Here is a 27,845-nt window from a genome sequence, read left to right on the forward strand (position 1 = left end):
GTGGTCAAGTCCTGCTGCCCGTAGGCAATCGAAAAGTGTATCGTGTTGTACTCTGTCGAACGCCGTCTCGAAGTAGATGAAACAAACATAAACATTCTTTCGGAATTCACAACTTTTTTGTAATAGAAACCGCATAGGTACAGAATAGTGCCTCTCTAGTTCCTAGACCGTTTCTAATTATTACAATGCCTAAACATGATTAAATCCAGAGTCAGAAAAAATACTGCACAAACGCAGTGTCTAAACATTATCCACAAATTAAAATTATTTTTTTATAAGTTTGTATTATTTCACATCTGTTTTACAAAGCTATAACCAAATTTATCTGCTATATCATTGATAATATTAATATCTTTTATTTAGTAACCACTAAAATTATCTAGGCATAGAATAAATATTATATGCTGTATGTAAAATCACAAATATTATGTGCACATAAAATATTGAACAGTTCCGGGAACAAATTAAGATATGTGGACAACTCACCTCTACACAATCCAGTGTTTTTATAAATATAAACTATGGCGTTTGGTACGACTGATTCTAAACGTCAAAAAAAGTATGGCTGATTTGGATGCGGCTGTTAACAACAGGAATCGTATCGAAAATATGAAAGGCTCAAACGGCCCTCGTGTCGTAACAATTAATAAAACTGAGACAGGTTTCGGTTTTAACGTGAGGGGCCAAGTTAGTGAAGGTGGACAGTTGAGAAGTATTAATGGGGAACTGTACGCCCCCCTTCAACATGTTAGTGCAGTGTTAGATAGGGGTGCTGCAGAACAGGCTGGAATAAGGAAAGGAGACAGAATTTTAGAAGTGTGAGTAGTTTTACTAAAGCTTTGTTTTCTATTTTTTTTTATCATATTTTGCTAATGTCCTGTGACCCTATTGATTTTTAATAGTTTATTTGTTGACATATGACAGATCAGTTTGTTATGCAAATTTATGGAGGTGTCTACAAACACAGTTCTTCGAATTATTTACCTTTATTTTAAAATTGGTAAATCACGATATATAATCGTTTTTCACTATTTTAAAACCTGTTCTCAAATGCACAATATATTCTATCAGTAACATGCAAGTCTTCACAATGCCACCCCCAAATAATCTTAAGTGTGATTAAAACATTGCAATTAAGTAGTTTAAAAATAAACAGCTATGATAATTTTAATTGCTATTTACGCATATGATTTTTTAGTAATCCTTGCTAATGTAAACAATTACTGATTACTGTTTATCTATATTATCCATAAATATTTAACAACAATATTTAAATTTTCTTTTGTAAACAAACAATATTTTTTTGTAACTAATGCAATGTAATGTAAATTGTGAGTTTTGTACACAAGAATATACAAGAGAAAAAATTACTATCTGCAGTGAGTCCTTTGTGCTTTTTTATTCTAGTTAAAATTTACAAATGTGATAGAATGTGATTTTTCCAATTTTTTGTGGACGAGAAGAAAAGTAAGTATTCCAGAATACCAGACATGAACTTACTGAAGAAAGAAGAGCTAGACTCGTGTTATACTTGGCCTAATGAAGAGATACTCAAAGTTTGAAGAGAGTATCTAGGTATCATAAACTTTTTTGCCGAAGGCACTCTAACTATAAAGAAGAAGATAATCTAGTATCGTGTTTTTAAGTGTTAATAATATTAATTTAATAATACTTCAAAATGGCGACGCAACAACAATTCTCGTGAGACATATTTTTAGATTGACACACTCTGCAACACGCTGAACACCCCAACTGACTCAAATTTCATTCCAGAAAAAAAACAAAAAATAATTCTCATAATCTAAATAAGTATAGCTACATAAATACGTAGATATTTCTGAAAATATTAATTTTTATGCAATTTGCAAGCATTTGAAATAAATACTACAGTTTTTTACAAAAAATAAAATATTCGAAGTGCCAGTGTAAAAGTCGATATTTTTTCTAATGAAAAGGTGATAAAAGCTGTAGAGGCCTGGTTTTCAGAGCAAGATAAGGAACATTTAAGCAAGAGAAGTGCCGGAAATTCGAAGTGGAAATAGAAAAGTCAAAATAAACGCATTTTCAACTGAAATTGATGTTAATTGTCATTATGAAATAATTATATATGATGTGATTTACAACACATTATGCCATTTTTTTTTTCCGAAAGCGTTTGTTGTTACAACCAGTCCTACTGAAGCCAATTGGCTTATTGTACACCTTCCATTTGTGTAACGTTCTGGCTCAGGTTGTAGTGTTAAGAGCGTAGGCGCAAAAGTTCGAGTCAATGCTTTTTTAAATACATTTTTTTCGAATCCTGAGAAAACTAATAAGTATTTTTGAAAAATTTAAACGCAGAATGAAAGATTACATTATTACAGAGGGCAGAAAGTCTCTGAACACTTCTATAATATTTAATTTAGTAAGTTACAGGGGTGGAAAAGAAGAGAAAATTAAGTGTGATTTTTAATTTTAAATATCTCATTCAAAAGAAACTTTTTGTTTATTCTAAGGGTTTTTCGGTAATAATGTAATCGGTAATAAGGGCCCTCGGTAATAATGTAATCTTTCATTCTGCTTTAAAATTTTTCAAAAATATTTATTAGTTTACTCAGGATTCGAAAAAAATGAATGCATTTAAAAAGCATTGGCCCGAAATTTTCCGCCTACACTCTTAACGAGTACTTACGTAGCAGGGACCGATGGCTTTACGACCACTTTACTACTTACTACTACTTACTTCAAGCCACAAGCGAACTAAGTCAATGCTCATAAGTGGAATTCTTTTGAATGACAGAGTAGAAGTACTGAAAAGTGGCAGGGATACTTTAGTACGCTACTTAAAGTAGAGCTGGAAGTAGAGATCATAATAGAACTAGAACAGGAGTAAACTGAGCAACCAACTTTGGAAGAAATGAATAAAGTAATTCAGTCTAGCAGAGACAACCTACCGCAGAAAGCTTTTAATGTGGCGGTCAACATTTGTAACCCTCTTTCACAAACTATTAATACAGGTATGGCAAGAACACGCTTTACCAGAAGACTGAAATACTCGAATTATATGACCTGTACACAAAAAAGGAAACATGCTTGACTGTTCCAACTTTAGAGGGAGTTTTTTTGAAAAACAGATCTACAATTGACGACATAATTATCATCCATCAGATAAATATTAGAAACAAAGACAGAGTACGACATAGACTGCCATTACATCTTCTTAGATTTTAAGGCAGCGTACGATAATGTTGACAGATCCCAATTATATTCGGCTGTGATCGAATTTGGACTACCAAAAGGATTGGTAGAGTTCACTAAAATGACAATGAGGAAAGTTGAATGTAAAATGAGGGTACAAGGGGATATTTCAGAACCATTTATAATTAACAGATGACTATGCCAGGGAGACGCGCTATCAGGCACGCTGTTCAATCTAGCGTTAGAAAAAGTTATGAGAGATTCGGGAATAAACTTAACGGATACGATATATACCCGTAGTATACAGAAAATGGCATATGCTGATGATATCGTGATCATTGGAAGAACCCAAAATGAAGCAGTTGAAGTTTTCACACGTATCAAAAAACTACACATCCAAAGAAATAAGAAAAAGAATATGCGTGGCTAACCGCTGTTATTTTATAATTTATTTATTTATTGTTTTATAAATATTTTATAAAACAATAATACGCCCAGTGCTCACTTACGGATCGGAAAAATTGGCAATGACGACTCGAGATGAAGAGTTACTACAAATCTTTGAAAGAAAAGTATTGTGGACCATATATGGCGGAGATAACATACAGGGTCTGTGAAGAAGGCGATATAATTTCGAACTCATAGACTTTTTGGCGATGCACATATCGTGAAAACCATCAAAATAAACCGCCTAAGATGAGTGGACTATGTTATGCGGATGAATGAAACTGATTCTGCTAAAATAACCATGCTAGATAGGCCGGTCGGAAGAAGAAGGGGCGACTTAAACTCAGATATCTGGACGATGTGCTGTAGCGCTAACTATTAATGTTAAAATTTAAGAATGTTGTCTTACGTTTACTCTCTTAATTTTATCAATTCAAATTTTGAACAGTCGAACTTAATGTTCCTTCTCTTGGTCTAATAGCCACTCCTCGATCCTAACAATAATTAATTCTATTACCTATTCTATTACTTAGAACATTCACCTGCGTTAAGTATGCATTTCCAGCAACGATTTTTTAGAATCGCGAAGCTACAAAACTTGAATACTAACATTGTATGTTAGGTATTAACTTGAACACCTTGAAATATGCTGTTGTATAGCTGTTTTATACATATTGTAATTAAATATAGCAGTGAATAAATCATAAAGCTACTAAAAATAATTTTATTAGAGGTATGTTTAGAGCACTGACCCAGGTAAAATGCTGGTTTATAATTAGTTAATTAATTAATTTTTATCGGAGGTTTATTGCTTTTGTTTTTTTTTTTGTTATTTTGATTTCATTCGTCTAAATTCAAAACCCGACATGTCCTTTTACGACAAGCGAATTTTAAGCAAACCCGAAAAACTTATAGAAACTTTATTTATGTTTGAAATAACCTGCATTAATGTATATTATTTTTGTTTGGTTATTTCTACACCTAATAAATAGTGCCCATAAATCTAATTCATCGGATTTTTTTAATGAAATTAAAATTTGGCCACAATTTGATCGGGTTATGCCTGTTATGCATGTTATAAATGGCAGGAATCGGAAAAACTAAATTTTATTAAACAAATGGAGATGGGCATACATCAATAATATGAAAAAATACAAAATATTTAAATATCGAAATGTAAGTATTGTTCTAAACAGAATTTTTTCACATAAAGACGGTCTTAGATTTAATTTCAATGCAGGGCATCTGCCATCCGCTTATACGTATTTCAACCTCAGTAGGTATCATCAGAGCGTCATATGCAGAGACTCTGAATCGAAATTAAATATCTCCCGTTATGGTACAACAATTAGAGAAGATTAAATTAGAAATCCTAAGATTTCCTACTTGGCTAAACTAAATTAAAATTTTTACCACTATGTTTTCTACAACGTGCAAAGCAGACATATTGATAAATTTGTCGACAAGGGAATCTATAATCTGTATTCCACATGCCGTTCATCACGGTAAAAATTCTTAGTGAATTTAATTTCTAGTACTCAAAACCGAGTAAAGAATTAAAACAGAAAGACGGTCTTAGATTTAATTTCAGTGCAGGACATCTGCCTTCCGCTTATACGTATTTCAACCTCATTAGGTATCATCAGAGCTGCCACTGGACAGGAAGATTGAGGTTACCCGAGAGCTGTTTCCACCTGGCCATTGGCATGGAGTGAAGTGGGACGTCGAAGCTGAGCGAACTGTACCTTTTACCGTAGACGAACTCAACGAAGCGTTGACACGAAAGGCTCCGGGACTCGATGGAATACCACTAAAAGCGGTGAAACGCATTGGCAGTATGGAGCCGACGTGGCTTTTGGAACATATGAATGTACTGATTAAAACTCAGCGATTTCCGGCAAATTGGAATATCTCGCGGCTCGTGCTACTCCCAAAGGTGAAATACAAGTATCGACCTGTTTGCATTCTGTCGTGCGTAGGTAAATTATACGAGAGGCTCCTAAGAGGGCGAATAGACACAGTGATTGAAGAGTCAGGCGGGCTGTCACCCAGGCAGTACGGTTTCAGAAAGAACAGGAGCACGGTAGATGCGCTGATGGAAGTGTTCCAGGAGTTATGCGTGGTGGGGGTTAACCAGAGGTGGGCAATCCTATTGTTGTTTGACGTCCGGAATGCTTTCAACACACTAAAATGGAAAGAGGTAATGAAGGCTTTACGAGAGAGAAGGTGTCCGAGATGAATTTGGTCTCCGACTATTTGTCAGAGAGGAAAATTGTGGTAGAAAAAGGAGTAGTGGTTGACGTGACGGCTGGAGTGCCGCAGGGGTCGGTCCTAGGACTCACGCTGTGGAACTTGGCATATGATGGGGTTGTAAGCCAATAATACGGAGAGGGTGTAACCCCTTTCGCATTTGCGGACGACCTCGCTATGCTGGTAGTGGCGCGGGACAGGGAGGACCTTATCTTTGGTACACAGCGTACATGCAACCAGGTCGAGGAATGGATGAAAATGCATGAGCTAGAAGTGGCTGCGGGTAAGACCGGGGCTATAATTCTCAAGGGACCAAGGAAAGGGACGGGATAACATTCGAATGTACAGGAAATAGTGGTTCCAAACAAATGTGTGAGGTATTTAGGGGTGACTGTAAGTCAAAACGGAAAGTGGAGGGAGCACTTAAAAGTGGTGACTCAAAGAGCTGCGGTGAGATCCGCCGCGTTGGAGGGGCCGCATTATTAAATCCTACTTTAATGCCCGACCAACATAGTTTTATTCCAGAACGTTCTACTACTACCAATCTTTTAGTTTTACAAGAATTTTTGTTCGATGCTCTTGAAGACTTTTCGAACACATTCGATAGAGTTAATCTTCTTCTTCTTCAAGTTCCGCTCCTATCGGAGATTGGAAATCATTCTTGCAATTATAATTTTGTTGGTTACGCGCCTGAATAGTTCAATTGAACTGCATCCAAACCATTCACGGAGATTGCGTAGCCACGGGATTTTACGTCTTCCTACGCTTCTTCTGCCTTTGATTTTACCCTGCATTATATTCCTTAGTAGTTCGTATTTTTCACCTCTCATGATGTGCCCCAAGTATTCCAATTTCCTTATTTTTATGGAATTTAAAACTTCGCATTGTTTTCCTCGTTGTTCGAGAACTTGTTCGTTTGTTTTGCGATCCATCCATGAGATTTTCAAAATACGTCGGTAACACTACATTTCGAATGCTTCTAGGTTTTTAATGTTGGATTTTTTAAGTGTCCAAGCTTAATCATATAAGAGTTAATCATATTGTCCTAATCTCTAAACTTTATAATGCTGGTTTACATGAAAGATTATTATACTGGATGGTGAGCTATCTCACAGATAGAACTCAAGTTGTAAAAATTAACCAATTTTTGTCATCTGCTATCAATGTAACCTTTGGTATTCCACAGGGTGGACATTTATCTCCTCTGCTTTTTAATTGTTTTGTAAATGATATAAAAACATGTTTTTATCATAGTAATATTCTTCTCTATGATGATGATCTAAAAATTTATAGTCATAAAAAACTCCAACGACTTGTTTATTACAGAATGATTTAAGTAGATTATTGAATTGGTGTAACTTAAATGCTTTGAATTTGAACATAAATAAATGTAAGGTAATGCGATTTTTTTGCAATGATAGACTTTGGGATCCCACCTAAGTTAGTTAAGTTGTCCCAACTAACAATGCAAAACGTAAGCTCATGCGTTAGAATTGAAGGAGAAAACTCTACGTTCTTTGACATTAATAATGGTCTAAGACAGGGGGACGCGTTGGCGTGTCTCCTCTTTAATATTGCCTTGGAAAAGGCAATCAGATAATTAAATATTAGAATAAATGGAACTATTTTTAATAGATCGACGCAAATTCTCGCATTCGCTGACGATATAGTTATAGTGGGCAGAAGTATGAGAGACATGGTGCAGTGTTTTACAAGGCTTGCGGACGCAGCAAGTGAATTAGGACTTGTGGTAAACGAGGAAAAAACCAAATATATGTTGGTTTCTAAAAACCCTCGAAATATCCAACAAAGAATTCAAATTAACAACCATACCTTTGAGCAAGTCAAAGAATTTACATATCTTGGATCGCTAGTAAACGCAACAAACACGACAAGCGACGAAATAAAAAGACGCATTGCAATAGCAAACAGAACTGTTCACGGCCTCCAGAGACATTTAAAAAATAAAAATATAAAACGTGCACTAAAGCTTAATATATACAGGACCTTAATAAGACCAGTTTTGATATATGGGGCTGAAACGTGGATCTTATCTCAAAATGATAAAAGACTTCTTGGTATTTTTGAGAGAAAAATTCTTAGAAAGATTTTTGGGGCCGTAAATGAAAATGGGCTATGGCGTCGAAGATACAACTTTGAACTGTATCAGTTATACACCGATCCAGATATTGTGAAATTCGTTAAAGTGCAGAGACTTAGATGGGCTGGACACATTGCTAGGATGTCAGATCACGAATACACGAAGAGATTAACATTTTCAAAACCAGAGGGCACAAGAAGCAGAGGACGACCACGAATGAGATGGATTGATGATGTGGAAGAAGACCTACAGATTCTAGGGGTTAGAAGATGGAGGGAAGTTGCCAGGAATCGACAGGAGTGGCGACTTCTTTGTGAGCAGGCCAAGATCCACAACGGATTGTCGAGCCACTTATGATGAATGCGATTTTTTAGAAACAAACATCCGATTTCATTTGAATACCATATTGGACCGAATATTTTAGAGGTAATCACAAAATTTAAGGATCTTGGGGTAATTTTTGACCCTACAGTAAGCTTCAGGGACCACGTTTTTTACGTTTCTAATAGATCCATGAAACTTTTAGTTTTCATGAAACGTAGCCCACCTGAATTTGATAATATTTATTGTCTCAAAAATATCTACTGTTCCCTTATTAGATCGGTTTTGGAATATAGTAGCAATATTTGGTCTCCTCATTATAAATGCTACAAATCTATTAGAAAGAGTACAGAAAACGTTCTTAAGATTTATTGCTTTTAAATTGAGAATACCTGTAAATGAAATTGAATACATTGTTTTGCAATCTTTACTTAAATTCCCTACTCTTGAAGAAAGGCGAATATTGGTAGATGTAGCATTTATATATAAATTAATACGAGGAGGCTTTGATGCTAGTGCTCTTTTGGAAAAAGTTTACTTCCGGATCTCTGTAGAGACACCAGATCCCAAGACTTATTTTATTTAGAATTTCATAATCGAACTTATACTGTAAATAAATCCTTACGTGTAGAAATGCAAACAAATTTAATAGTAATGATTTTTTTCATGTATCACTAAGTTCTATTAAGAATAAGATCGAAAATACCATTTTATATAATCACATTGTGCTTTACTAGTTTAAGCTAAATTTAAGTTGATTTGTAAAAAAATGGCCGTAAATAAACATTACATTACATTACATATCTAATGACCTATGCCAGCAGATTGACAGCCAGATTGTCAACTTTTTGACAAAGAAAAAATACTTTTTTTTTGTTAAAACACTGCGTTTTTTTGTAATGCCGCGCGGTTATCGGACATTCTCGTATAATAACAAACAACAATTTTTCATGGTTTCAAATAACTTTTGTTTATCTCTGTTTAATTAGGATGATGACCAATAATTATTGTTATCTCATATCTTTTTGTTAATATTTACACATGATACATAATATACGTATATGAACTTATCGTACTCCATAGAAAAACATTTAAATAAAAGCTTATCGGACAAGAGACAATTGAAATATATTAAATAATAAATATATAGATATACAAGGTGAATGCGGCTTTAGGAATAAATTTATTTTTAAGATTCTCTTCGTAGTTCTTCTGCGTCGCTGTCAGTAAATCAGTAAATGTTTCTCCTCTCACTTTTTATTATTAATATATTTTTTATTATCCATAAATATTATGTTTTTCCTACACATCTTTCGTAAGGTTGTGATTGAGGCGTTCTGTTGGTGTTGTTTACTATAAAACATAATAACTTTTTATATCTTTTTTTATCATAATTGTTAAAATTCCTAACATTCTGAACTCGTTCAGCCTTTTCTACTGTCGATGTAGACTGTGACCTCACATATCAAGAATTCCAGTAGCTTTGGAAGTCTATTTCATTTTTGTATGCAACGGATTATGATGTAAACATTTAATGTGGTGAATATGGTAACTATAGAACAGTATATAGTTATTCGGTTATCTGTTAATTTGTTTACACTTTTTCCACTAGTCACTATTTTTCTAAACTAATGGAAAAGTTTGACCAGATTTTTTCTTTTCCTAGAATTATTTATTTATAATTCTTATTGATATTGTGGTTGGAATTTACATTTTGTTGTTGATTTTCTTGAACAGTAAAATTAATATGTACAGCTGGTTCCTAAAAAAACTGATACGACTCTTAGTAAGATTTGATCATTTTGAGCAGGTGTGTTTAATTGGTCTGACTTTATATTATATTTATTATGACAGACAAATAATAAAATAAACAAACAAACAACAAACAATTGATTACATATGTAAATTCATAAATTGTAATAATTATTAAGGTATAAATTTTGATATTATTTTGAATTCCTGCATTTTATAAAGAGTATATAAATGACAGTTTTTACATAAAATAGGGTTGTATTATTTTTATTATTATTAAGGAATAAAACAAACGACTTAACTCAACAATATATTAAAGCAAGAATTGTAACCAAATTAAAAGATAACTGAGCACTAAAGGCAGCAAAACATTTTAACATAAGCAGAACCACCAAAGCGAGGGTCTGGAAGACCAAAACTATACTAAATTTAGGTATGTAAAAATAAAAATACAGCTTGTAGTCTTCGGTCCATCTGCGTGAAAGGAACTATGAAATTGTCTTCTTCAGAGAGCTCTTCCCAAACCTGTTGTATACCGTACCACAGCTCTTCATCATTTTGAGGTATAAAATTACGCCGATATAACCCCTCACACATTCTCAATTGAGTTTAAATCTGGATTGTAGCTGGGCCATGGTAAGGTTTCGATGTTGTTATTCTATAGCCACTGGTTTATTATATTTGCAGTGTGAAGATGACAATTATCTTGTTGGAGGATAAAATCATTTTCTGGACACAACTGTTCTACACTGGGAAACATAATGTTTTCTAGAATATTTAGATAAGTCTGCCCAACAAACCTGCCATCAATACGCCATACCATTCCCATTCCTCTAGATGAAATCCATCCCCATACATTGGCGCTAAAATGACCAGCTGCTCGATATCTATCAACATATAGAGGATAAATCTATTATTATCTGGTCTATAACCCCAATTTTGCCCTTTTTAGAAGATTGAAAAATTTCCTCAACTGTAAATGAAGGGTAAGGGGAAAAAACAAACGATGTCCATTTTATAAGAATTTCAGGTAATCAACTCATTGTGCAACTCATTTAGCACTCCCAAACAAGTGCTAAATTGTATGGGAATAATACCAACGGTGTCCAAATAAGAAAGCATTAGAAAATACCCATACTGGTTTAAAACAAACGTTGTCCGCGCGGTACTGGTAAACAACCGACGTAGTCCAACTAGTTGCATAGCAACGACAGTTAACAGGGCTTGACAATTTTACGTCATGTTTTGTTCTTTTCGTCTTTCGCGGCAGTTTCTGTCAAGATGAGTTCGAGTGAAGAATATTTGTGTGACGATCTGTTAAAAAAAACCAAGAAACGACAGAAAATTGGTCGAACTGCAGATGTAATGAAAAAGTTAAGATTGCAGGCTCACGAGTTAGGAGATGATTGTAAGTGTAAAAGACTGAAGTGTTTTGAAAACACTACTGCTCAAGAGAGGCAAAACATACTTAACGGATTCAATCAACTAGGATCAATTGATGCTCAAAACTGTTATTTAGCTGGATTGATTGCTGTATTGCCAGTTGTAAAACGAAGGTCACGACAAGTCGATGGAGAACAACACCATGATGCTACCTACCGCTACAGAGTACGAGTGAAGAGAGAAAACATAGAAGAAATATCTGTCTGCAGTAGTGCTTTTACTGCAATGCATGGTTTTACTAGATCTAAGTTGGTTCATATTCAAGCATCTCTGAAAACATCCGGACTTGCTCCTGTCGACAAAAGAGGAAAGCATTCTTCGAAACATCGTCAGTTAACTTCTGATTTGAGTAACCAAATTCAGCAACATATTGCTTCATTTCGGGGCAGGTTAAGTCATTATAGCATTCAGGACTCGAAAAAAGTGTATTTAAGTGAAGAGTTAAATATTATGAAAATGTTCCAAATGTTTAAAGAAAAGTATCCTATTGCATATGTTTCATATGACACGTACCGAAATATCTTTAATAACAAATTCAACATTTCATTTGGATACCCAAGGGCAGATACCTGTAGCAAGTGTGATGAGTTTAATGCAAAAATCAAGACTTTTCATTCTGTTGACGATGCAGCACAGATAAAAGCTCTATCTACTGAAAATAACTTGCACAAAAGTCGTGCCCAAGTTTTCTATGATAGAAAACGAGCTGCCCGAATAAAAGTTAGGAGAACTTTTGAATATGAATCAATCGTCATGGACTACCAGAAAAACATTTCGCTACCCAACATCAGCACTAACGATGTTTATTATAGGAGACAACTTTCTATGTTTTCTTTCAACATTCATGTGCCGTCTTCAGGAAAATCCTATTTTTTACATATCCTGAATATGTGTCAAGGAAAGGATCCGACGAGGTATCATCGTTTCTCTTCTATTTCATTTTTAATGAACTACCAACAGAAGTCCGTCATCTTCACATTTTCTGCGACTCAGCTGGTGGACAAAATAAAAATTTCACAGTTGTTCGGCTACTTCATTACATTGTCCATGACATAAAGCGTCTAGATACTATTCAAGTTATCTAGAATGTGATAAAAACATGGGCTTGATAAATTTGAAGACTAAGATGGAACTACCCGTAGATTGGATAAATGTGTTAAAAGATGCAAGAAAAAAGCCGGAACCGTTCAAAGTTATAGACGTGGACCAGACATTAACGAAACAGTGGACTACATTTCTCCAAGAAAAATTTATTCGTAAGTGTCCAATAGCTCTGTAACAAGTAAGAGAACTTCGATTGGTAAAAGACAAACGCGGATTGGTTTTTTACCGAACCACTTATAATGGCATTTGGGAAAGCAAGCAAATAACAGGTAGGTCAATAAAATCTGTTGTTCCAAGAAAAATGAAAGATGGTGAATTTGAGCTACCAAGTCAAGCATACCATAGACCATTACCGATTTCCCAGGCTAAGTACAACGATTTACAAGTTTTAAAACGATTTTGTCTTCAAAATGCTCAAGAATTTTACGAAACATTGCTATACAAATGAAAAATCTCTGTGTAGGCTTATGTAGAAAGTGAACAACGTTGGTTTTTAACAAGTTATTTGTGACGTTAACGTGCTTTTCTATTTTTTCAACAAAATCTAATAATGTTAAGTTCGTATTCTTTTGTTTAGATATTAATAATATAGTAATAAACTACTTAAAAATATTTGTATGCAGTTTTATTTATTTCTAAGATCATAACCAGCAGATTAGTCACGTTGATTAACTTTTCTCTGTAAGTTACTTTTGTGACATCGTTTGTTTTCCCCCTTACCCTTCAAATATTACCCTGTCCCAAAAATCTTGATTTTGCAGCTGATGGTTTAAAGCAAATATAAGTCTTGATTGCTTCTGTTGTGTTGTAAGCTTTTTTGCTGCAGTTCGGTACCTAAAACGCGATGCTTTTATTCTGCGTTGTCTTTTTTCCCGGAGACTGTGACATAATTCTTGCAGTTTTCGCATCTTAGAAAGGATTTTCTTCTAATCTTTCCAAAAGCGTACGATCTTCATGAGCGGTAGATATTTTTGGTCCTCCAGAACCTTGCTTTCTTTCGAGAGTTTCTTGTTCTTTTCATCTTTTATTAATATTAAAAAATGTTGTTCTGATTACGTTAAAATGGTTCGCTACGGCTGATACCTATAGTGACCAACCATCTTATAATTTCGTTAAAATTCTTACTTTTAGTTCTTTGCTAGTATGTGGAGCCATTTTTTGGGGTTGAACAGAATAAGTTATCTGACAAATTTTAAGATTTGGCAGTGACAGTGACAGTAAATAATAAGTATTTGTCCTTCACAATACACTGCTCAATTTTCTACAAAATACGCTTTAAGAGTCGTATCAGTTTTTTTAGGAACCAGCTGTGTAGGCGTGTCAATTGCTGTTTTATTCAACTATTTTAAGGTTTTCCTCCTCAGCTGTCAGCTGAAATCAAAGTTCTCGGCCTACTCCAGCCCTTCGCAACACCTCCTCACTGGTAACTCAGTCCATCCATGATATTTAAGTTATTATAGCCCTTTTTCTACCGAATTGTCGAATAAAGGCCTCTCCCATTTCTCGCCATTCATCCCTGTTGTGTGCTAGGCGTTTCCACATTGGTCCTGCGACTCTTTTGATATCGTCGCTCCAGCGCATTTGAGGTCTTCCTCTTGGTTTCTTCGCATCGTACGGTCGCCAGTTTCCGACTTCTTTGTTCCATCTACCATCTTCGAGACGTTCGTTGTGTCCAGCCCATTTCCATTTTAATTTAGCTGCTTGTTTCGCGACGTCCTTTATTTTTGTTCTGTTCCGGATTGCTTCGTTCGTTTGCCGATCTATTAGTGAGATACCAAGCATCTGTCGTTCCATGGCTCGCTGAGTTTTTCGAATCTTGTCCATGTTCTTTTTTGTGAATGTCCAGGTTTGAGCTCCGTAAGTGAGAACGGGAAGGATACAAGAATCGAACACTTTTGTTCGAAGGTTTTGGGGTATCTTTTTGTCTTTCAGTATGTACGAGAGTTTTCCAAATGCGGCCCATCCCATTCTTACTCGTCTGCTTATTTCGGTAGTTTGGTTTTCTTTGTTTACCTTGATATTCTGACCCAGATATATGTATTCTTCTACATGTTCCACTTTTGTTCCTTGGATGGTTATCGTCGGTTGATTATCTTTATTCGACATTAGCTTAGTTTTACTCAGATTCATTTTCAGTCCTTTTTTTATGGATTCCGTATGAAGCTCATTGATCATCGTCTTCAGTTATTCGATATTTTAAGTAGTCTTCTCAAAATCCACCTGTCGCACGCTTCAATTCTATTTATTGATTTTGCATCTATATGTATTATGCATCCATATTACTTCGAGTTTGGAATGACTGGACCGCAGAGCAAAGTAATAACGTCATTTAGACATCATTTGCAAACCCATTTTTATTTTATTGCTTTATATTTTTTCTTAATATTTTATGCATTTCTCACTTTATAACTAACTAACTAACATAATTATTTAATAAAATATGGAAACAGATTCAAGCGGAACGCCGAATATTCGAGATTTGTGAATGGCAACCTTTCACAATACTGAAGTTGTTACTAAAGTGATATTGTTTAATTTAACAGTGTTTATTAGTGACTTCAGGTAGTTGTTACTAAGGTGGTAATTGTTGGAGAGGAATATATGGCGAAGGCGAGGAATACATAACGAAAATGGCACCAAGAAACCCAAAACGTGTTGACTGGTCGCCAGGAATGAAAGCCAAAGCAATTATCCTTTGAGGAGAAGGTTTACATATTAAGAACAGCAAACAAATTGGGTGGTGGCGCCACAAAATCAGGTGTAATGAAAGTTTGTAAACGTTATCATAATACTGGAAGAAAGAAATCAGCAAAAATAACATGCAGAAAACCGAAAGTTAGTCAATGCGATGAGCGTAGAACATGCCTACTTTCTTTAGAAGATCGTCGCAGATCCGCAAAAGAAGTTAATGCTGTTGTCAAATCAACTGGCTTACAAATATCAGACCGCACTATCAGAAGAAAGTTGTGTAAAAATGGATTGCGAGCACGAACTCCTAGAAAGAAGCCGTTCCTGAACAAAAACCAGATTCAAAAACGCATTAATTGGCCTTTGGCACATAAAGAGTGGACAGAAGAACAGTGGAGTAAGGTAACATTTGGAGTGATGAAACCAGAATCTCGATCTTTGAGAGTGACGGAGTGAAGTTTGTTCGCCGCCGACCGGGGAAGACGTTTTGCCCCAGTGTACTACGGTCATTAGGAAGCATCCTATGAGTGTCATGGTATGGGCTTGTATGACCACTAATGGAATTTAGCAGTAATAGAGGGCAATATTAATGCAAAAAAAAATAGAAAGAGATACTGCAAGCCAAACTGCTGCCGACTATCAGAGATTTGTTTGAACGGGATGCCCAATAATGCATCTTCCAGTAGGATGTAGCGCCTTGTCATACGGCTATTGTCATACGGTTCATGGAATGGTTGAGAAACCATGACGTTACTGTCCTGCCTTGGCCTGGAAATAGTCCCGATCTAAATCCAATAGAAAATTTATGGTCAAGGCCGAAAGTATCACGCCGAAACGCGAGTAACAAAGAGAACTGATAGAAGCCATTATTCAAAACTGGTTATTACACCAGAAGATTTGCTTCGTCTCGTGAACTCCATGCCTCGCAGAATCGAGTCTGTCCTAAAAAACAACGGTTATCCCACCAAATACTAATTTTCTTAATAATAACCATTATACAATTTTTTAAAATTATATCTACTAATAGCTAGCGGCTGTTGTTTTATTTAGTTTAAAATTTTTAGTTGGTTTTTCCTCTTAAAATAGATGTTAAGTGATGAAATTGCAGTGTGTCAAGAAGTGGGATCAGGAACGAAATTGAATTGTGTTCGGTGTGGAGTCGCGATTTTGCTAATGGATCCTTAATGGACGAAAAATAATTCTCCTGAGACTTGTGAGAAAGGCGAGATATTCAATTTTGTCTACAAAAAAAGTAGACTCTTATGTGATGATAATCTTAACTTAAGACAACGAATACAAGAAAGTTGTGGTTTGAGTGTTATTATATGGCGATGAAACATGAACATTAAAAGCCCTTTCACTTTTACGGAAACTTAAACAAAATCATTCCTTAACTGTGTGAATGAGGTTAACTTTGTATGTAAATTAATGGAAAAATAAAATACACTTACCATTCAATTTCAAACTCCATAAAATTAGTTGTGCCAACAACTGGTTGTATAATATAAATAACTTCTAAAAGCAAAAACAGGACAAAAAACAGCCAAAAATCCAAAAAACTAACAGCCACTATCTCTTTTCGATGTACTAATTCTAGAACGTTCATAAAATTAAAATTAATATCTGTATCTACTTAATAACAGGCGGTAGCTGGTTTGTCTTTAGTTTCATGTGTGGAGGACAATGATGCTAGATAAAAAGTATGTGTTTTATCTCGCTAGGTATTAATGACGTACGGGTAAAGAACCATGGACTCAACTGTATTTAACACAGATGTTCTATAAAGGGCTAATACTGCGAGACAATTATTGACCACGATAAAGTGCAGAAAAATAGCGTATCTGGGGCACGTACTGAGTGGACAAAAATACAATTTGCTACAGCAGCTGATATTTATCTAAGAATCATTAAACGCCGTTTGCAACAATACTTAGACAAACAAATTCCCCAAGAACAAGCAGGCTTTGTCAAAGGGAAGGGTACGAGAGAGCAAATCCTTAATATGCGGCAGCTCATAGAAAAGGCCGGCGAATTTAAAATTCCAATAATAATCTGTTTTCTAGACTACCAAAAGGCATTTGATTGTGTGAAGTGGGAAGTTCTCTGGACAGTTCTTCATGAGATGGGAGTTCCAGATCATTTGGCAATATTAATTAAAAACTTATACGAAGATAACTCAGTTAAAATAAGAATTGAAAACCAGCAATCTGATACCTTCAAAACCAGCAGAGGTGTACGACAAGGGTGCATACTATCTCCAGACCTGTTCATTTTATTTCGAGAATACATAATGAGGAACGCACTCGATGGATGGAGAGGCGGCATCTCCATTGCAGGAAAAAAGATCTCAAACTTAAGATTCGCAGACGATACAACACTGATAGCAACATCTGAAGAGGAGATGTCGAGACTGATAAAGATAGTAGAAACCGAAAGCAACAAGTGTGGGCTCAAGATTGATAATCAGAAAACAAAAATCATGATTGTCGACCACGCGAATATCCTCCAAACAACAGGCGCCCTAAATCAATTCGAGAAAGTAGACGAGTTCACGTATCTAGGATCTTCCTTAAGCAATGCAGCCTCCTCCCATACGGAAATTCGCAGAAGAATAGGGATGGCCAAGAACGCGATGAGTCGACTGTTAAAAATATGGAAGGACCGCTCTTTATCCAAAAAACTCAAAATGAGACTGGTACGGACACTCATTTTTTCAATCTTCAGTTACGGTGCCGAAACATGGACAATAAAATCAGAGGATAGGAAAAGGATTGACGCATTCGAAATGTGGTGCTGGAGACGAATGCTACGCGTCTCGTGGACGGAGCACAGATCCAATCAGTCGATTCTCGAAGAGCTAAACATTCAGACCAGACTCTCCTCTCAGTGTCTTGCAAATGTTTTAAAGTTTTTTGGCCACATTGCGAGAAGAGACAATGACAACTTAGAAAGACTAATTGTGTGCGGAAACGTAGAAGGACGTAGAGGCAGAGGACGCTCACCTATACGATGGTCAGATCAAGTACAGAAAGCCACTGGAGAGACGTTTTCCGAGTCCATGAGAGCAGCCCAAAATCGCAAGAGATGGAGAGAATTGACAGCCCGCATTGTAGGAAATCACGATCCTCAGCAATGAGGAAACGACAAGAGAGAGAGAGAAAGAAAGCAACAATCGTGGCTTCAAAACATTTGAGAATGGACAGGCATAAGAAGTGCTAAATCAAGTCTTGCTATAGTGAGCTAAGAAAGAAAAAGGAGATATGAACATATTTTGTTGCATTTTCAAATTTACATAGTGTATGAAAATACCTATCCTAACATGGTTCATAACTTTTTGAAATATCTAAAATAAATAGGTAGGTATTTAGGTTGTCCAAGTGTTATCCTCCCTGTATATCATTAAAATTAGTTAAGGTCATCGGTTCACTCCAGCGAATAACAAAAATTAGGGAATTATCACGAGTTGTATTAATAACATGTTTTTCTTATTAAATTTTGGTGAATGCGCGTATGTAAATCACAATCTGAGGGTATTTTTAACCTACCACGAGAGTATCTCATAACATGAGACTGTAATTATTATCTTGAAAATCACCAAGTTTTACGAAGTACGCAATTTCAAGAATTGGCACAGTGACAAATTATCGAACGACGCAAACGTTATATTTTAGAACAGTTGTTTGTGTATATGCCATATGCATTTTCGTTTAGACATTGACGTGAATATGTTGGGTTACTCACAGTTGATTAATTCGCCACGTTCAAAACCCGAAAATTTCTTTTGGTGAGAATAGTTCCAGTAACGCTATAGTTTTATGTTTCATAGTTGCAACATCTTTTAGTGAAACAAAATATTATATATTTATATCAGTATAATGAAAGTAACACCTATATAAAATACATGCTTTTGTATATTTCTGTTGTTTGCTTTTGTTGTTAGATACTCACAATGTTGAAAATGTTGATTCGAAAAGTCCAACTTGGGCACTTTTGGAGTTTAAAAATTACTCAAATAATCAGTTAAGAGGGTAATGTTAGAGCTGGACTAAATCGTTCCTTTTCATTAGTTCGATTCTGTGGTGTTAACTCCCTTTGCGGAATCGATTTTTTTAAATTCGTTTACTTTAGTGATTTCTCGTTTCCGAATAACGTTATCCATTAGCGAATGAAAAAACTCACTCAGTTTATCTTATAAAAGGATTACTTTTATTTACTTATTGTGTGGTTCCTATATGATGGTTGGTTTTGAATCAATAAAACAAAGCTTAATTTTGTTATAATATGACTTGATACATATGATAAATACATATTTACAGTTGACTTTTAATAATATTAATTTCCTATGCGTTATCAATTTTTCGACTTTGTTTATTTTAGCGGACCAAGGTTTTAAATATTTTTTTTTGTTATGATGTTTTTGTTGTTACAGTGAAATGTTTATATTTTTAATTTGCAGCCTGACATTGGTTTTTTGAATACAAATTATAAATTTAACCCTGTTTAAGTTGGCCATTTTATTGCATTAAAAATTTTCACAAAACATTAAATTATTTAAGTACTTTACATGCCATGTAGAAAGGATTATTTAATCATTGCTTTGCTATTTTAGTGAAGATTGATCTGATTATTTATTTTATTTTGTTACAGCAATGGTGTTAATGTGGAAGGTGCAACCCATAAACAAGTCGTTGATCTTATAAAATCAGGAGGAGATGTATTAACCTTAACTGTCATATCCGTCACGCAACAGGTAAGAACAATATTGTCCAAAATGGTAATAAGACTTTTCTCAAAATCTAAAAAATAGAAAGTTAAGTCAAAACGATAGTCTCTTCACATTGCTTCTAGCCTCAAATCGGTGAGTTTTTGGTCAATGTTACCTGTTGGTGTCAAAACAAAACCCGTAGAACATCTCAAGTTTTTTGCACCTCGTGCTGTCATGGAAATTCAACAACGATTAAAGGAACGGTTTCATTGGTGCTACACGCGACTTGTAATGTCTTGTAAAGGCTTGTAAACTTGTAAAGAAGATAAAAATTAAGACAAAGTTGGTTTCTGAAATAAAAACTTAATGGTTTGTGAAAAATTACTTTGGCCTTTGGAATTAATTCGAATTTATAGGACTGAGATCCTCAACATTAAATTTAGTTCATGTGAAACCATAAGAAACAATAGGCCGCATGGAAAAATTTAGATTTCAACTCACCGGTTAAATGAGGTAATAAATCCCACATAAACACCTTCTTCTTCCTTCTTGTATGTAGGCTTTAAAGCCTGTTTCTTCTTCAATATTAGTCTCCTAAATTGTTTAAATTATCGCACTATCTTTGTCTTGGTCTGCCAATACTTCTTCGTCCATTTGGTGATTTATCTCGTGCTATTCTTACTATCCTTTTCTCTGCCATTCTACTAATGTGATCGTTTCACTCCTGTTTCCGTTTTGTCACCCATCCATTTATGTCTTCTATATTGCATGCTCTCTATAGGATATACCAGGAACCAGATATCGTAAAACACATAAAGATAGGACGTCTAAGGTGGGTAGGCCATGTTATGCGGATGGAGCAAACCGACCCAGCTAGAAAAACGCTCCTTGATAGACCTATTGGTCAAAGAAGAAGAGGAAGACCCAGAACAAGATTCCTAGATAACATCGATGAAGACATGAGAAATATGGAAATACGTGTTTGGCGGAGGAAGGCGATGGATAGGGACGACTGGAGAAAAATTCTTGGGGAGGCTAGGACCCACACAGGGTTGTAAAGCCAAAATGATGATGATGATGATATTGCATGCTCTTCTTATGTTTTCGCTTCTCTACCTATCCAACAGATTTTTCCCGGATATTCGTCGGAGTATTTTCATCTCTTTTGTTTCTAGTAGTCGTCTCGTTTTAGATGTGTCAGGTCTTGTCAACGCCGTGTATGTTAATAAAGGTCTAATTGCTGCTTTATAGATTCTTGCTTTTGTATCTTGTCTTAGGTATTTTGTATATATATATATATATATATATATATATATATATATATATATATATATATATATATATGTACAACATAGATAGCTGGTTTATTGTACTCGATCGCCTTTTCTGTGATTTGTCTTAGTACAAATACGGCGTCTACGCAGGATCTTCCGGATCTGAATCCTTGTTGTTCATCTGATAAAATTGTTTATTGATTTTGTTGGTTAGGACTTTTGTGGTAAGCTTAAGTGTGGTGTTCAGTAGATTAATACCTTTATAATTGTTGGGGTCTTCTTTATCTCCTTTCTTGAACATTGGTATCATTATGCTGTTTCTCCATGCGTCTGGTATCTTGCAGTGCAAAATTAATTTTTGTAACATTACAATACAACAATTAATAAAAAACATAAACACCAAAATAATAAAAAACTAAATCAAAATAATCTTCAACAATTAATCCATCTCCTTAAAAACGTAAACATATTTTCCAATAAAAATTCACATCACTGACTTCACATCACCAGCTGTTCTGAACCGACCAATCCCTCGAATTTACGCGTTTTAGAGTATGACGCCAATCAGAAACCAAGTAATACTTACAAATTGTGTGGCACTAGCTGTACTTAATAATTTACATGCAAAACAAAAAATACTATTAAGTTTTACGATATAGGAGAGCCACTAGCGATTTATTTTCTTCCCGTTCATTAAAGTTTTGTTGATGAACAGGTATGTGACCATGTTCTACTAATAAATCAATATATTTTTTCGTTAAAATGTTAGGCCAAGTACCCAGATCATCTAGTGCTATTTGAGCAGAATGCTCTTCCTTTTCGCTCTTATCTTCTCATTCGGATTCACCGTGAATGGAACTGTTTGATGATGTTGACGATGATCTTGCCATTTCATCGCCTCTATCGATGCGAATGATTATGAATAATCAAACACCACATTTTGAATCAAATCTTTTTGTTCAGACTCAGTTGTGTGAAATGCTCCCACTTGTTTAGAGACTTATTTTGTTCTTCTATTTTTCTTTTTTCTATAGAAGGCGCCTGACTGTCTTTTAGTTTTTTTCGAAGACATCTAGAAAAAAGGTAAGTTACTTTTTTGCTAAGAATATGGTTTATTTTAAAAAAATCTCCATTTCTCTTCAAAATAGTTAGATAATTATAATAACAAACTATAAATCATTTGTAGCGCTCTCTAAGGTTTGGATAAACTCGAGTAGCAAATTAAAATTCATCATCATTTTGGCTTTACAACCCTGTGTGGGTCCTAGCCTCCCCAAGAATTTTTTTCCAGTCGTCCCTATCCATCGCCTTCCTCCGCCAAGCACGTATTTCCATATTTCTCATATCTTGATCTATGTTATCTAGGAATCTTGTTCTGGGTCTTCCTCTTCTTCTTTGACCAATAGGTCTATCAAGGAGCGTTTTTCTAACTGGGTCGGTTTGCTCCATCCGCATTACATGGCCTACCCACCTCAGACGTCCTATCTTAATGTGTTTTACGATATCTGGTTCCTGGTATATTCTATAGAGTTCGAAGTTGTATCGTCTTCTCCAGACACCATTTTATCAAATTAAAATTACTCTCCTCAAAAAAAAAAAACAAAATACTAGGAGTTAAAAAATTTTGTGAGAAAATTTTTTCTAGGTAATTTAAAAAAATCAAAAATAAAGTTTCAATTTGTGAACATTCTGTACCTATTTCTGAAACGAATAATCAGGAGAATGTTTATACGAGCTTTTTAAAAAAATTAGCTGCAGGATATGCCCTAATTTTACGTACCTAAATACAAAATTCTGCATTCTGAATAAAATATCATTCATTTATAAATAAATTTAATCATGAGCTTTTCCATAAGACATTTTTCTCTAAAATGTAAAGCAGGAACAGGGGACAGGAGTGTTACTGAACCTGGACATTAGAACATTACATCAAATGAATAAAATAAAGTTTTATACTTAGTAGGTATAAATAATAATAGTATTAGAACTCTAAAGTTCTGTTGATAAAAAAGTCAATGAAAATACGTTTTCACTATCATCAAACGTCACGAATAAGCCGAGGCCAGTATCGATGATAACCAAAAAAAACTATTGCCGCCCATGCCACTAATTTTGCTATCAAATGAGGAATATGTCAATGTGTGTAAAAAGTAGATAATAATGGACCGACAAAGTTGAAGATATAAAATACCGGGATTGAATCGATGATTTTTTTCAATACCAAGAACTTTTTTGTTTATTATTTTGTCCCAAATCTAGTTTCTAAAAATGCCTTCTAAAAAACCTGTTGGAAAACTTGAATGAATTGATTTCCTCTTTCTTTAAATTTATTACCGGTAACCGTGGTATTAAAAAACTATGTCTTCTTCTTTAAGTTCCATCTTCTATCGAAGGTTGAAAATCATCATGGCTATGCAAACTCTGTTGACTGCCGCTCTAAAAAGTTCTGCACTACTGCCTTCAAACCATTCCCTTAAGTTCTCAAGCCAGGATATTCTTCGTCTTCCCACATTTCGCTTTCCTCGGATTTTGCCTTGCATAATAAGTTGTAATAATGCGTATTTTTGCCCTCTCATCACATGTCCTAAGTACTCAAGTTTTCGTCTTTTGATAGTTAATATTATTTCCGCCTCATTTCCTATCTTTCTAGTTACTTCCACGATTGACATTCTTTGAATCCATGATATTCGTAGGATTCTTCTGTAACACCAAAATTCAAAGGCGGCCAACTTATTCAGATGGACTTGTTTTACTGTCCACGCTTCCAAGCCATAAAGAAGAGTAGAGAACACGTAACATCGAAGCATTCTCAGGTGTAGTTCTAACCTTATATCCCGACAACAAACAAAAAACGGGTGTGGCAGTCCAGTGGGACTGCCGGTAGAAGTTATACTTCTATACACGCGTTCGCCGTTAAAAATTTATATAGGAGTCAATCTGCACAATCATTACATATGTAATGCTATAGGTAAGAGAGAGCAGAAAGAGAAAAAGAATTAGTTATATAGGTATATGGTGCATCGTTTGCTGTATATAAACATTTAACCTATAATAGGAGTATAGTAAATGAAGGATTGTATCAATATTTTAATGAAAATATATATTTTTATTTTTATATATGTATAAAAGGAGTTGAATGCAAAAAAAAAATTACACATACTCTGCAGCAAAATTCATTGTTTATTTTGTTATTAATATAAAAATTACAATACAATAAATACACTGCAACATAATTCAATATAATATTACAATATAAATTAAAATGTAATATTCATAAGTATTTAAAACTGCCAATATACATAACTTACTTTACGAAACGAAGATAAAAATAAAAAACTAACAACTCGGATTATGTTGTAAATTTTCATTTTATTTTAAAATTTGTTTTTTGCTTATATTACATATATTTAATAAGATTAACGTGAGGTTTTTAAATATTTCAAAAATAAAAAAGCAAATTCATAATTGGGATTCGAACTCACAACCACCAGCGTATGAACCAAACACGTAAAGGATTTGCCAATTAGACATGACACTAACGGATTTCAAAATTGACAGTTCTCAATAAAATAGTGATTATTTTGAAATACAAAAGCCTAAAATAATTATAAATTTAGTTTTAAATAATACAAAACATATCACATAAATAATAATATTAATACATATTATATTATATATAATATTATATATATATATATACAATATTATATATAATATATATAATATTAAATATATAGGTATACAAAAGGAACATTTTTATTCTCGAGATATTAAGAGAGAGAAAATATATCTTCTGTCTCTCTCTTACTCATTATCTTACATATGTAATGGTTTCACAGATTCACTCTCATGCAAATTTCCAACGCCGACCGTGCGTATAGAAGTATAACTTCAAAAACTATGTAGATCACCCCAAATTTAAAAGTAAACATTGTTTTTTTTTGTTTTTAGGAGGCTGAACGTTTGGAACCAACAGACGATAACCAAGTATATTATGATTATAGCGAAAAACGATCTTTACCAATAAGTATTCCCGATTATCACCATAATGAACGAAGTGGAGAACGATACGTCTCGTTTAATATATATATGGCCGGACGTCATCTTTGTTCTAGGAGATACAGAGAATTTGCAAAGTTGCATAATGATCTCAAAAAGGAATTTTTAGGTAAATATAATCGTTTTATACCTATATTTTTAAAGCCTCTTAATGAGGATAGATACCGTACTTTGTATTTTTCACTTTGTACTTAGGGGTACTGCTTTGTTCATTTATAGTATTGTATCTATAGTACTCGTATCATCTATGAATAAACAGGGATAGCATACACCATAGGACAAACATTAAACACAGCAGAACTGATTACATTTATAATTGATATGGCAAAGGTACCTGGACAGTTTGAAATACACATTTTTCATATTTTCACTATGTTGAAAACCAATTTTATTTCTTTCTTCATTTTATTTATGTTTCGGTCAGTTAAGTGAGAGAATTCTCTGATCTAAAACTGTTACCGCTGTCATTGTTGGTAACTGTCCAGTGGAAAACGGAATTTTGAATTCTCCCAGTTACTTCTTGGTTTCAATGTTATAAGGACTTCCCGTAGATTTAATAAAGAACACAGACCGTAAAATTAAAACTATTTATAAATATTTACGTATCAATTTAAAAATATTTATACAGACAGGATGATTTCTGCCAGGCACCAAAGAACCGCCTTTTGAGAACCGTTCGTTATTTTCGAGACCATTCGTCGCCGGGATTTTCGTGATAAGCCGTCGCCGGGATCAAATTTGGAAAACGACAGTGCCGTCGTCAGGTCTTTTAGGTTTTAACAGCCATATTAATATATTATGTAGCCTCGAATGATGTTAAATTCTACTAGTGATTTTGCCCCTCACCATGCGACGGGAATCAAATCAATTGCCATCTACAGTCACAACACTCAATTTTTCCTGACTTACTCCTATTTTATCGTATCTCCCTCCGAGTTCCTACAATTTTATCGTCTCTCACTCTAATTTTTCCTGATTCTCCCCTTTTTTATCGTGCCGCCTCATTATTTTTCCTGACACACTAATTTTTCCCGACGCTCTAATTTTTCTAGTAACCGGGAGTAAACTCCTCATATCCTTCCCCAATAATTTCTCAATTCGGGAGTAAACCCAGGGAGTGAATGCATTCACGGGAGTAAACCCACTCACCGAAACAAGTAATTTGGATGTAGCATCTATGAAATGCAGATCATATGCAAGAATAAAATAAACATGGAAAATAATTTTTTTTAATCTAGCTTCAGAACTCTCTTCTTTGCGACGTTGCCGCTTAGATTCCGCTTCCTGAGCTCGTTGTTCTTCATTTTGCTAAGCTTTAACTTCCCTTGTTCAAGCATTCCTAGCTTCATTTCGTTCTTCATTATTATATTTTTTAGGTCTCACCATATTCGCAGCCAAAATTTTATGATCGACAAACTTTCAAAATCTTTAAATTATTTTGCTTAATAAATCTTATCTTAAAATCACAGTAACCAATATTTTTGACAATTTTGCGAAAAAATTAATTACTGATGAAGTAGTAAAAATTTCTAGTAAGGATATTTGAATAATCAATTTGTAGAATGAATTCGCAATACCTTTCCAGACTCCATTGGTTGAAATGCCAGTGTAAATTATCAGAATAAAAAGGAATTCTAAATCTTTGAGTTATGATATTTTTCCATTTACAGGTTTTACGTTCCCCAAACTACCAGGAAAATGGCCCTTCACCATGAGCGAGCAACAATTAGATGCTCGTCGTCGTGGCTTGGAGCAATATTTGGAGAGAGTTTGTGCTGTAAGGGTTATAGCTGAGTCTGATATCATGCAAGAGTTCCTAACTGACCAAGATGATGAAAACAGTACGAGTCCAGTCGATCTTAAAGTATGTATATCCTTCTAGATAACATCTATTGCTTGTAGAGAACTTTTCTACCAAAATTAGGGGATTATTCACTCATTAACTTTCTACAACAGAAGACATTCCTAGTTGCATTCCATGCTTTTATCTATATAAGAGATTCTAACGTTGAAGAGAAATGAACTAATTAATTATATAAATACATACATATTAATATTTTGGACAATTAAAAAGATTTCCAAAAAAATATGCATCGTTATCTCCTTTAGCCACAAATCTTGTTAAAAATTTCTGAATACATCATTCCTCTTTATTTGTTTCATCACTTCAAATGGGATTTGTTTAATTGACAATAATGTTAAATTTCAGAAATGAAATGATGATCAAAAAACTCTTTAAAAAGATGAAACTGTCAACCAATCTTTTCCATTGGACTTTCGCGGACAATCCAGCTTCATTTAGTCCCAGAGTTATTTTCTAGGCTCTTAGATTTTCTTAGCTATAAATTAAGAGAAATTTCCATTTGCTATTTAAATCGCACCATTACTGCCAATCGATCTTTAGCAACTCTAAAACCCAAAAATATTAATTTGCTTTAAATATTTTATATTTAGTCGCCTTGCTAGCTTCTTCCAATCACTCAACATTATCCAATCCAGCTTAGCTTAAAAGCACACCCTGTTT

The 27,845-nt window shown here is 34.5% G+C and overlaps 1 protein-coding gene across 3 annotated transcripts in view; it reads left to right on the top strand.

Annotated features, from left to right (window-relative positions):
* Nucleotides 1-543: 543 nt before the first annotated feature.
* Snx27 (sorting nexin 27) overlaps nt 544-27,845 on the top strand; it is a 51,333-nt gene continuing 24,031 nt past the window's right edge. For 2 of the 3 annotated variants that reach the window (XR_011950111.1, XM_072523911.1), the window contains exons 1-4: nt 544-818; nt 19,931-20,033; nt 25,214-25,430; nt 26,992-27,185. Coding sequence is in view for 2 of the 3 variants with exons in the window: in XM_072523911.1 (XP_072380012.1) it covers nt 562-818; nt 19,931-20,033; nt 25,214-25,430; nt 26,992-27,185 (771 nt within the window). In the remaining variant the exon portion in view is untranslated. Of the gene's footprint in view, nt 819-18,900; nt 19,068-19,930; nt 20,034-25,213; nt 25,431-26,991; nt 27,186-27,845 lie in introns of those variants that run through there. The other variant, XM_072523912.1, reaches the window with a different exon arrangement.

This window comes from Diabrotica undecimpunctata, chromosome 2 (assembly GCF_040954645.1).
Source record: "Diabrotica undecimpunctata isolate CICGRU chromosome 2, icDiaUnde3, whole genome shotgun sequence".
Lineage (NCBI taxonomy): Eukaryota > Metazoa > Arthropoda > Insecta > Coleoptera > Chrysomelidae > Diabrotica > Diabrotica undecimpunctata.